The 12,650-nt window shown below is 36.8% G+C and overlaps 1 protein-coding gene across 1 annotated transcript in view; it reads right to left on the bottom strand.

Annotated features, from left to right (window-relative positions):
* COL4A5 (collagen type IV alpha 5) overlaps nt 1-12,650 on the bottom strand; it is a 278,780-nt gene that overhangs the window by 72,949 nt on the left and 193,181 nt on the right. The window contains exon 30 of the mRNA XM_006775788.2: nt 5,425-5,538. Within this exon, the coding sequence (XP_006775851.1) occupies nt 5,425-5,538 (114 nt within the window). The remainder of the gene's footprint in view (nt 1-5,424; nt 5,539-12,650) is intronic.

Genomic DNA, 12,650 nt, shown 5'->3' with positions numbered 1-12,650 from the left:
AAGGGTCAAGATGGCTGTGCCCACAGCTGAGGCAGGGATTCTGTTACACAAGATGGCTGCACCCACAGTGGAGGCTGAGTTCCCGTAACGAACCTTAACGAGCAATCAGCAGGGACCTGAGGCTGTGCCACCCCAAAACCCCCATGGGGCTTGAAAGGGGACCTCAGACTACTCCCCCTGCCCTGGTGTCACGCCAGAGGACCTCAGGCTGTGCCCCCCACACAGCAGGGCTTGATGGGGGACCTCAGGACATGCCCCCTGCCCCAGCACCAGGTCAGGGGACCTGAGGCTGCGCCATCAACCCGGCAGGGCTTGACAGGGGATCTCAAGGTACACCCCCCGCCTGGTAGGGCTTGATGGGGGACCTCAGGTCATGCCCCCCACCACGACACCAGGCCAGGGGACCTGAGGCCAAACTCCCTGCCCTGGTGGCAGGCCGGGAGACCCGGGGCCACACCCCTGCCTTGCAGGGCTTGACAGGTTACCTCAGACCATGCACCTTGCCCAGTGGGGCTCGACGGAGGACCTCAGACCACACCCTCTGCCCCAGTGCCAGGCCAGGGGACCTCAGGCCAAGCCCCTCACCCTGGTTCTGGGTCAGGGGACCTCAGGTCATGGCCCCGGCCTGGTGGGGCTTGATAGGGGACCTCAAGCTGCACCCCCCGCCGGGCGCCAGGCCCGGGGACCTGAGGCTGTGACCTCGCCTGGCAGGGCTTGACAGGGGTGGGACCAATCAGGTCTGGATGTAGCCCAATGGGGGTGGGGCTGGCTGGATCTGGGTCTTGTGCGATTTTTAGGTGCACGTGGGTGGGCGGGACTTGACTCTGGGTCCTGTGGTGCACTCCAGACTCTGAGAGGAGGAATATTTTCATATACATTTTACTAATTTTCTTTTATCTCTGACATTTCTATTATAGAGAAAGGGCAAATAGCAATATTAAAATATTTCCTTTAATCAATCCCCTTTCAATGTGTACAAGTCTCGTGCACTGGGCCACTAGTATTTCTATAATCCATAAAAGTGATTACTGAGTAAGTCAGTTACACACACCCTTTGACTTTATTTTGGCTTCGTATATGCTGTTTTAATAATTATTTTTATATTTTGTTTTGTTTTGTTTCTCAGTATTCCAGCCAGAATTTTACAAAAAAATATATGACACTAAAAAATATATAGCCTGCCCTAGCCGGCTTGGCTCAGTGGATAGAGCATCAGCCTGGGGACTGAAAGGTCCCAGGTTTGATCTCAGCCAAGGGCACACACCCCAATAAGGGGTGTGCAAGAGGCAGCTGATCAATGATTCTCTCTCATCATTGATGTTTCTATCTCTCTCTCCTTCTCCCTTTCTCTCTGAAATCAGTAAAGAAATATATATATAAAATATATATATATAGCCTTAGTAACTTTCTGGAAGATGGAGCTACAAAAAAACCCAAAGACAAACAAACAAACAAAAAACCCCCAAAAAACAACAACAACAACAAAAACACCAACGTAGTTAAAAAGAATATGTTAAAGGAAAAATATTACACTACAAATATGGTGTGGGTTCCCACTCCAATACCTATCAGCTATGTGACTTGGTCACTTGACAATGTTGGTCCTTGTCTGTTAAATGGGAATATGCCATAACTGACTGGAAGCTAAGGGCTGAGCAGGTGACCATTCCAAGTGTCCCTTTAACAGTAAGATATAATTTTATTGTTGAAAATTCATATATAATTATTTTTACAAAAGATCAAGATGCTGAAATTTTAAGATCTGTTTAATGTCATAAACCAGTATGTCCTTAAACTAATAAAATTCAATTTGAAGATCAGAGAATTCCTTTTAATTTGCACATTGGTGATGGTTCTAATGCTTCCATTTTATAGTATAATACTATAACAGGGAGAGATATTTTATATTATTATATTTGTGAAGTATGATGAGATACCTAATAATGAGCACTATTATAGCAGTATATAGATCATTGCTTATTGTTATATGATAACCTCCCAATATTTTAATAGCTGAGTTTTCAAGATATCTATTTGCCCTTTGAAATATGTTCCAAGAGAACATTTCTACAAAATAATTATAAGAAACCAAAGACTTAAATCTGGAGAAATCTTGTTTGATATTTATGTTTAAAGCTTTTGTTTTAAGGTAGGGCTTTTAAGAAAAAACTACAGTATCCAGTAGACCTGAAGTTCAAGAGGTAGAATGTTATAGCAGAAACCAAAGAAGATGAGCAACCAAAGAAGAAGCAAGTTGCAAAAGATTCATTGGGTTAGGAAACAAAGCTAATCATATAAAGATTAGAATAAAAATGTTTACAAATATAAGTTATTAGATAGTGATTTGCTATTATCATATATTAGCAATGGGTAAAAAAATTATTTTAGATATTAGGTCAGATATTCATATAGCATATTCTATAAATCAAAGGTATTTGCCAAGAGACACAATAAAATATTTACATTCACAAAAAGTAATAAATACTCTTTGAAGTTGATCAGCTTTACACTTTTGCTTATCTTTGATCTTTTATTGCTTTGAATAATCATTTTGGAATTTAAGCTTCTCAGGTGAGTTAGAATTTAAAAATTAATTTGATTTTATACTTTAACAGGTTAGGGACAGAGAACTCAATAATTATTAGTGGATGACTACATGTACAAGGCAAGATTTCTTTATTTATTGTTATTATTGTATTAAAAATACTGTGCTGTACTTTTAAAAAACATTGATTTGTCCTATGAATACGGCCATGAATAGTAGTTCTAGTATAATCAGAATGAAGAAAGTCAGATAAATTCAAAAGCTCTGCTGAATCTCCTTATACAATAATAGGAATTATATGGATATATCTATGGAGGTCAAGTACATTAGAGCTGTATAAGTACTCTAAATTTATTGGTAGGTAAATGGAACCAGTTAATGGAAAAAAAGGAAAATTTCAAAAACATGAGCTATCTGTGAAAACAGAATATAGAAAATGAAGGAGAGAAAATTTATCAAAAATACACACACACACACACACACACACACACACACAGCACAAAACCCAGGGGTTTTATAGTCACTAGCATTTAAAAACTGTAATGTACTCTCCTTCATCTATGAAAATGACATTAATCTTTATTTATTTGATTCACATTAGTCATGATGAACTTGAGCCATTAAGCTACATAATTTTTCCCCAAGACTAGACAAGCATTATAACAAATTGTGGACTTGGAACTGAGTATATTTAAGTGACCTCTAGAAAGATTCATTAAAGCAGTAATCTCCTAGCTAATGGCCAACTCAAGTAATAAGAATCCAAAACTTCTATTTCTGCATGGAATGAAAAAGCACTTTGTTTTTTGTCCCTTGGCATTTTTTCTTCATTTAACTGCTGTCAAATGAAGAACTGATATTCAACAGGTCCTTTATTTATAAACACATATTAAACTGTAGAGCTTGCCTTGAAAAAGAGAATGAAAAATAGTAAAAATTAAATAATCTCAGAAAACAAGTAAAAATAAAATTCTGAAAAGCATTATGGCAACATTTCACTCTGGAGAGATGACAATACAAAACACTTTCCAATAAGTTTTCTATTAGAAGATGATAATGTAAGCATCTTACCTAATAATAGACAAACATGTAAATTGACCCTACCTTCACTACACTAACCAGCCAATCAGGAAAGTATGCAAATTAACCCAACAAAGATGGCGGTTAATTTGCATAAATAGGCTCCAAGTGGCAGAGTGAAGCCTGATGGCCCTGGGCCTGGTGGAGCGAAGCCTGGTGGCCACCCAGGCGTTCTGCCCCAACTTGCTGGTGGAGGGCCTCTGGGCCTGTTTGGTCAGCACTGCCACTGGGATGGAGAAGCAGAGACACAGCCCACAGGGGAGCCGGCACCCAGCAGCCCCAAGCCCCACCTTGGCACTGGGATTGGAGGAGCAGAGACACAAGCCTTCAAGGAGGCCCGGTACCCAGCAGCTCCAAGCCCAGCAGCCATGGGGGCTCTGGGGCTGCTGGGGCCGCTGGGGCTGCTGGGGCCAGAGGTGCAGAGACACAGCCTTCAGAGGGCCTGGCACCAGCAACCCCAAGCCCCATGGCCCCAGAGGCGCTGGGGCTGCTGGGATCAGAGTAGCAGAGACCCAGCCCACAGGGGGGCCAGCACCCAGCCACCCCAAGCCTCGCCTTGGTGCTGGGGTTGGAGTAGTGACATGTTAGGGGCCATATGAAAGCTACATTGTGCCATAAAATAAAAATTTTAAACTGGACATAAACAAAAGTAATCTTTACTTTCCAGGATTTTTATATTGTTATTGGTATTTCTAGATTTTTAGCATGATAGCTAACAAAATAACTACTGCCATTTAAGGTCAGAAAATATATTTCCTTTGTTCAAAGTCAATATCTGTACATATGAACTGTGTGTTTGTCATCTGAAGTGTTCAAATGAATTAAGTAATGATTAAATGTTCCATATTTGTTTTAATTTTATGAATTATTACAGTGTTTTACAATAACATAATTTTGGCTCAAGAGTAACCAAGACTGTGCCTACCTAGATTAAGATAAAAAGAATTCACATCATCAGATAGCTCAGAATCCACAAATTCAAGTAAGTTTAGAGTGCTTATGCATTGTAAATCCTCACACAAATGTTTCTCCAGTAGGTTACAAGCTGACAAAAGCTTTTTTGCATATCTATATAAAAAGAGTTTAGCCCTGGCTGGGTGGCTCAGTTGGTTGGAGCATCGTCCATACACCAAAAAGTGTGTGGGTTTGATTCTCAGTCAGGGCACATACCTAGGTTGCAGGTTCAATCCCGTTTCAGGACGTATATGGGAGGCAGCTTATTGATGTTTTTCTCATACATTGGTGTTTATCTCTCTTCCTCACTCTCTAAAAATCAATAAAAGCATATCCTCAGTTGAGGATTTTTAAAAAAATAGTTTAGAGTGCTTATCACTTGTAAAGTGATTGATCATTTATGGGCACAAGACAAGAAAATTCAACTTATTTTATTAAAAAAGAATGAGAATGCCAAAAAATATTTTAGCAGAGTGTTAACTCTAGTCATGTGTTAAGAAATGTTAAAGAGGTTCCACAGAACAAGGTTTATTGATATGGTACATCTAGCTACTCAGGTCTGAAAAATCAGCACTAGACGTCCTTAGGTATGTGATTCCAAGACTCCAACTAGCCCAACAATTATATGCTGTGACAATATATGCAATTATAAAGTAGCATTATAGTTAATAGATAAAATTTAAATAAACAGGGAGGAAAATATCATGGATTAATTAATTATATAAGTAGACATGTTACCTCTTGCATCTCTTTCAGAAAGACTGTTACATAGGTTACACATTTCGAAGAGCTAAACATCTATACAATCAGTGCTACTACAAAATATACATTTACTTCAATCTTACCAGGTTGGCCTATTGGTCCAGGAATCCCTGGTGGCCCTGGTGGTCCCTGAATACCTATTCCTGGTAGCCCAGGAGGTCCCATTGGCCCAGGTTGTCCATTTGGTCCAACGTCACCTTTAAGAAATAAATATAATTTTATTTTGCATATTAGTTGCCCAACTGATTTAGTGCCCTTTATTGAAAATACTTACTTTTCTATTAAAATTGACTTTGCAACTTTGTAAAAAATAAAATTGTGAAAGTATATTGTTGGATTTTCTTTGCTAATATTTTCTTGAGGATTTTTACATCTATGTTCATGAGGGACATTGGCCGATAGCGTTTTTTCCCTTTAAATGTTTTTGATATTAGGGTAATGCTGGCCTCATACAATGATTAGGAAGCAATCCATTCACTTCTATTTGGGGAAAGAAATAGTGTGTAACTGGTGTTATTGCTTCTTTAAATGTTTGCTAGAGTTTTATCTGATGCCAAGTGAACCTGCAGTTTTCTTTGTTGGGATAATTTTATCTACAAATTCAATTTCTTTAATAAATATCTGAATTCTTATTTATTCTTCAGTGAACTTCAGCAATTTTTACTTTTCAAGAAATTCATCCACTTCATCTAAGTTGTCAAATTTATGGGTGTGCAGTTGTTTGTCATACTGCATTGTTACTCCTTTAATTTCTGTAAGGTCTGTAATAATATTCTGTCTTTCATTCCTAATATTGGTAATATGTCTCTTCTCTTTTTTCTTGATTGGCCTGTATACAGGTGTATCCATCTTATTGATCTTTTCAAAGAACTTCATTTGGTCTCATAATTTTTCTATTGTTTTTCAGTTTTTAATTCCACTGATATCTGTACTTATAGTTATTTTGCTCTATCTTCTGCTTGTCTTCTTTATTTTGTTTTTCTTTTCTAATTTCTAAAGGGAAAAAGTTAGATACTTTTTTTGAGATTATTCTTTTCTCTAATAATTTTTTCATATATGAATTTTCTTTTAATCACTTCTTGATCTGCATTCTACAAATTTTGATTTTTTTCATTTTAATTCAATTCAAAATACTTTCCTTCTGATCAATGAATTATTTAAAATTATTTTTGTTATTTTCTAAATATGTCAAGATTTTTACAGATAGCTTTCTATTACTGATTTCTTGCTTAAATCTGTTAATGGTAAGAGAATCTACTCTATGATTTCAATACTTTTAATTTGCCAAAGTTTGTTTAATGGCCCAGATTATGGTCTATCATGGTGAATTTTCTGTGTGCATTAAAAAAGAATGTGTTTTCTGCTCTTGTTGGATGGAATGTTCTATAAATGTTAATGTTGAGGAGTTATGCTGAAGAGAAACTCCTTTCATTGCCCTGCTACAACACTGTCAATCCTATCCTTGTATCCTTCTACATGAAGGCAATGGCAAGTATGGCTCATGGTAGTTGAATGAGCACAAAAAGTCTATTCGGATTGAAGGCCACCTGATATTGGGCATTACAGTATCTCAATTTTCTATCTGTAATTTTATATCCCCTTTACTAAAGAGAGATGCGAGCCATGGCTGGCGTGTCTCGGTTGGGTTGGTTGAGCATCGCCCTATGCACCAAAAAGTCGCAGGTTCGATTCCTGGTCAGGGCACATGTCCAAGTTGCAGGTTCAGTCGCCACTCAGGGAGTGTACTGGAGGCAACTGCTTAACTTTTCTCTCTCACATCGATGTTTCTCTCTCTTACTTCCTCTATCTCTAACATCAATAAAAACATATTCTGGAGTGAGGATTAAAAAATAATAACAATGCTTCAGAAGCTTTCTTTAAAAAGATCTAAATATAGTTCTAAGGGTCACATCCCCAGTAAGGAGTGTGCAGGAGGCAGCTGATCAATGTTTCTTTCTCATAGATGTTGCTAACTCTCTATCCCTCTCCCTTCCTCTCTGTAAAAAATCAATAGAATACATTTAAAAAAATAAAGTCAATAAAAACATATTTCTAAAAAGAGAGCTGCCAAAATTGTATAATCTTAAACTGCCACAACGATCTATCTCCAGTTTCTCATAATTTAAAAAATGCTTTTAATATTTACTACTTTAATTTCTATTTATATATTGTGCATTGGTATTTATTTAGTAGAGACCACTTACTCAATTACCAACTTTTAAAAAAACCTACTCCTTCCCCATTGAATAATAATGCAATATCTGTTAAAGACCAAGTTTCTGTGTATACATGAGTATGTTTCTGAACTCTATTATATACTGATTTACTACTTGTCTGTTCCAGCACTGGTTCACAATATTATAATTACAATGATTTTGTAATATGTTTTATTATATGTTTGATAATCATTACGTTTTAGAATCTGATATGCCAAGTGCTTCCAAAATATTCCTACTTTAATTTTCATTGAAAATACATTATATTTATGGACAAACTTGGGGAGAGTTGACATCATTGAGTCTTTTTATCCATATATATAATTTATAATTGAATTAATTTTACTCTTTTTCATGTTTCTTATAGAGTTTTATTTATTCCCTCAAATACATTAGGCACATTTTCATTGATTTCTAGATATGTTATAGATTTTTCAAGGTATATTTTATTTCTTTCAATATTTCCAAACACATCATTCTATTTTACACAATGATACTTTTGTACATTATTCCAGCTTCCTGGAACATCCTTCATTAAAGATTCAGTTCAAATTTCACTTCCTTAATGAAGCTTACTGAGGCACCTTAGATGAGGACCTGAACAAAAGTAATTTATAAACCAAACTGTAGACTGGTAAAACCACTATGGAAAGCAGTCTGGTGAATTCTCAAAAAATTAAGACTAGAACTACCTTATGGCCCTGCAATCTCTCTCCTGGGTAGCCTATATAATAAAGAGGTAATATGCAAATTGACCATCACTCCAACACACAAGATGGCTGCCCCCATGTGGTCAAAGAAGGCCACCCCCATGTCAACACATGATGGCCAGCAGGGGATGGCAGTTGTGGGCGACCAAGCCAGCAGGGGAGGGTTGTTAGGAGTGACCAGGCTGGCAGAGGAGGGCAGTTAGGGGCAATTGGGCTGGCAGGGGAGCAGTTAGGCATTGATTAGACTGGCAGAGGAATAGTCAGGGGGTGATCAGCCAGGCAGGCAGGTGAGTGGTTGGTAGCCAGCAGTCCTGGATTGTGAGAGGGATGTCCAACTTCCCATTTAGGCCAGATCCCACTGGACCCCAGGTTGGAGAGGGTTCAGGCTGGGCTGAGGGACACCCTCCCCTGCACAAATTTCATGCACCAGGCCCCTAGTATACAAATAAAAACCCTCAACATTATGTATTTGCAAAGATATATACACCCCTTATGTTCATTGCAGCATTAATCACAGGGAAACAACCAAGTGTCCTGTGATAGAGGACTGGATAAAGAAGATGTGGTACATATACACAATGGAATACTACTCAGCCATAAAAAGAATGAAATACTGCCATTTGCAACAACATGGATGGACCTTGAGAATATTATGCTAAGTGAAATAAGTCCATCTGAAAAAGCTAAGAACCATGTGATTTCACTAACATCTGGGATATAAAACTGAAACTTGTGAACACAACAGTGTGGTGGTTTCTAGAGGGAAGGGGGTCGGGGGAGAAGAGAGTCTTAATATATGGTGATAGGAGAATATTTGAATGTGGGTTGTGGGCACATGGTGTGATATAGAAATCCACACCTGAAACATATATGATCATGTCGACCAATGTCACCCCAATAAATTTAATTTAAAAATAAAATAAACAGAATTCTTCCAAAGTCATATTTGTTCTTTTTTATTTAATCTGATTCTAATGTTTCATCTTAAGCACATTGTCTTTCTCATATAGTTCTTTCTTTATGGGGATTAGTCTAATTAATTAATTATTGATCACTATGTCACTTTAAAAGTCATGCCTAAATCTCTCCTATAGTTTAGTTACTAAGTTCTAATAGCCAGCCACTGGTATAACGTGTGCCTGGTAGGTGAACTTTTATTATTATCTGCTTGATGAGGTTTGGCTGTTGTATATTGGTCTAAAACATTAGTGATACATATTCATAAAAGTTATTATTGAAATAACCACTCTCATAGTAATGCCATTTCAATTATATTACAATAGAAAGCAGTCTCTGAGATTTGAGAGCAGAGTCTATGCCTTTGTGTTTCTAGTGATTCAAGTGGTACCTGGCACAGAATAGGAATATAATAAATGTTTGAGGATGAAGGCAATACATGGCAGAAAATGCCAAATACTTTTTTCTTCTAGAACCTTAGGAATTATACTGAGGTTTAATATTTGAGAATGGTTCCTATTAGGATATGAGGGTCCTATACTTCTTTTCCAAGATCAGTCAAATGCTGTTAAAAAGTTGTTTAAAATAGCCCTCAACCTATTTCTTCCCAACCCCTGTCTCAAGGACATTTTTATAAACAAAATACAGTGGATGAGTAATTTTCATAGAGACTGCTTACTACATAGCTCATTGATTGGAATGTCTCAATTTATAATTTTTATGGTCACAGGTCTAAGTTGGGGGGAAGTAATTGGTGGGAAACATTACCTATAACTTTGAATCTTATCATTTATAGCTAACCTGAATTGTTTGCTAGCAGACAGAGCACTTATCTAAGGATAATTTGTACTGAGGTAGTTTGAGGCTTTGGGGGGCAGAATCTACCATGGTTAAGTTGGGTGATGTTGTCTTATTGTTTTAATGGGAATCAATTCAAAATGTTTCAGAAGCATTAATCTGTACAGATTATTCTCTGGGAGCCAAAATATTAGCCAGTAGAGTCCAATTCCTTGTAAACCAGAAAGGAATAAACAATTGCCACAACAGCTAGGCCAATTCTATTCCTATACATAATTAGGTGTATCAAAATCAAGAGGGTATAAGAAACCAATAGAGAAATGAGCAAAGGATATGAGCAGCTTATCAGAAAAAAAAATGTCCTTTAAACACATGAAAAGATGGTCAATTTTACTCATAAAATGGAAATAAAAAATTAAACTACCCTAAGATTAAAAGCAAAGGACCTAGTATATCCAAAGAAATTAAAAAAAAAGAAGAACCAAATGGAGGACTTACATTACCTGGCATTCAGTCTTACTGTAAAGCCATTGTAATATAAATGTGGATATTGACTTAAGGAAAATAAAATAGTTAAGTAGAATTGGCAGCACAGAAATAAACCCAACTCATATATAGTCATTTGATCTTTGACATTGATACCAAAGTACTCTAATTGGGAGGGAGTTCTTTTAAGCAAATGATACTGAATAAAAATTATTTGAGATGGTTAATAATCAAAACATAAAGTTAAAACTATAAAACTTACAAACTAAAATATATAATATCCTTGCAACTTTGAGACAGGGAAAGTTTTCTTAGATAATACATAGTAAATAATTATCATATAAGAAGAAACTGATAAATGAAACATCAGTAAAATAATTATTTTGATTATCAAAATCTACAGTAATAAAAGAGAAACATGCAAATTGATGACATTCTGCTACGCTCACCAGCCAATCAGAGTCACTATGCAAATTAACCCAACAAACATGGCGGTTAATTTGCATACGCAGGTGCGGAGCAAAGACTGAAGGCTCCGACCTGATTGAAGACTGAAGACTGAAGACTGAAGAGGCTTGCAAGCCTCACTGTGGCCAAGAAGCAAAGCCTCACTGCGGCTGGAGGGGAGAAGCCAAGCCAGACCAAAGGCCTGAGTCCTGGGTGCTGGAGGAAAACCAGTGGCAGCAGCCAGGGGAAGGAAGGCCTATTGCGGGAATCTTCATGGAACGGGCTTCTAGTATACTAGTAAGAAAATGAATAGGCAGCAACATTTGAGAGCTTATTCTCTGGCGTATATCATCAGATTGGCTCAATAAACTCTTTTAAAATTTTTCCAAAAAAGAAAATGAATAGGCAAGTCAGATAGGGATAAAATACTCATAAACCAGTATGACAAAAGACCAGTATGCAAGATATATAAAGATAACTTACAGCTTAATACAAAGAAAACAACTCATATTTTAAAAAAGGAAATATATTTGAATCTGCATATTATCAATCAGTGTATTTAAAAGAGCTCAACATCTTTATTTTTTTTAAATATATTTTATTGATTTTTTACAGAGAGGAAGGGAGAGAGATAGAGAGTTAGAAACATCGATGAGAGAGAGACATCGATCAGCTGCCTCCTGCACATCTCCTACTGGGGATGTGCCCGCAACCCAGGTACATGCCCTTGACCGGAATCAAACCTGGGACCTTTCAGTCCGCAGGCCGACGCTCTAGCCGCTGAGCCAAACCGGTTTCGGCAAGAGCTCAACATCTTTAGTCATTAGGGAAAAGCAAGCTAAACCAAAATATATTACCAACACACCTACCAAAATTCAAAAATGAAAAGAATTATAACACCAAATGTTGGAGAGAATGTGGAATAATTGAAACTTGCATACAATATTGGTGTGAGTTTAAAATGGTACAACATTTTGAAAAAAACTCCAGTAATTTCTTATACAACTAACATACACCTATCTTATGATTCAATAATTCTACTCTCAGAAATTTGCATAAGCAAAATGAAAGCACATATCCATAAAAATACTTTTAAAAGATTAGTCTTAACAACTTTACTCATAATAGTAAAAAACAACACAGTCCTGTGGCCATCAACATAGAATGAATAAAGAAACATCAGTATATTTATAAATAAAAGACATAATAATAAAAATAAAGAACTACTGATAAACACAATAACATGAATGAATCTCAAAAACAATATTCTGTGGGGAAAAAAATCCTTGCAAAGAAAATACATACTGTATGACTCCATATGGAGTTCTAGAAGAGGTAGAATTAATTTATATGACAAAAGTCATTATAATATAGTTGTCAGTGTCGATGTTGGGGTGGGGACCTAGGAAAGGACATAAGGGAAATTTATGGGATTATAACTTGGTAAGAATTTGGTTACACAAGTGTTTGTCAAAATCAAGAAAATGTACCCTTAGGATTTGTGCATCTCATTTAATATGAAATTTATATTAAAAAAGAACAACTATACAATTGTAGTTATGATATGCATGTTAAAGTAATTAGGAAGAAGTATATGGCTGTTTCAATTTATGTTGAAATGCATCAAATGGAAATTCCATTTTTAGTTTTTTGAGGAAACTCCATACTGTTCTCCATAGTGGCTGCATCTATCCT

Source organism: Myotis davidii, unplaced genomic scaffold (assembly GCF_000327345.1).
Source record: "Myotis davidii unplaced genomic scaffold, ASM32734v1 scaffold489, whole genome shotgun sequence".
In the NCBI taxonomy this organism is placed as follows: Eukaryota; Metazoa; Chordata; class Mammalia; order Chiroptera; family Vespertilionidae; genus Myotis; species Myotis davidii.
This window is presented reverse-complemented; position numbering and strand designations above follow the sequence as displayed.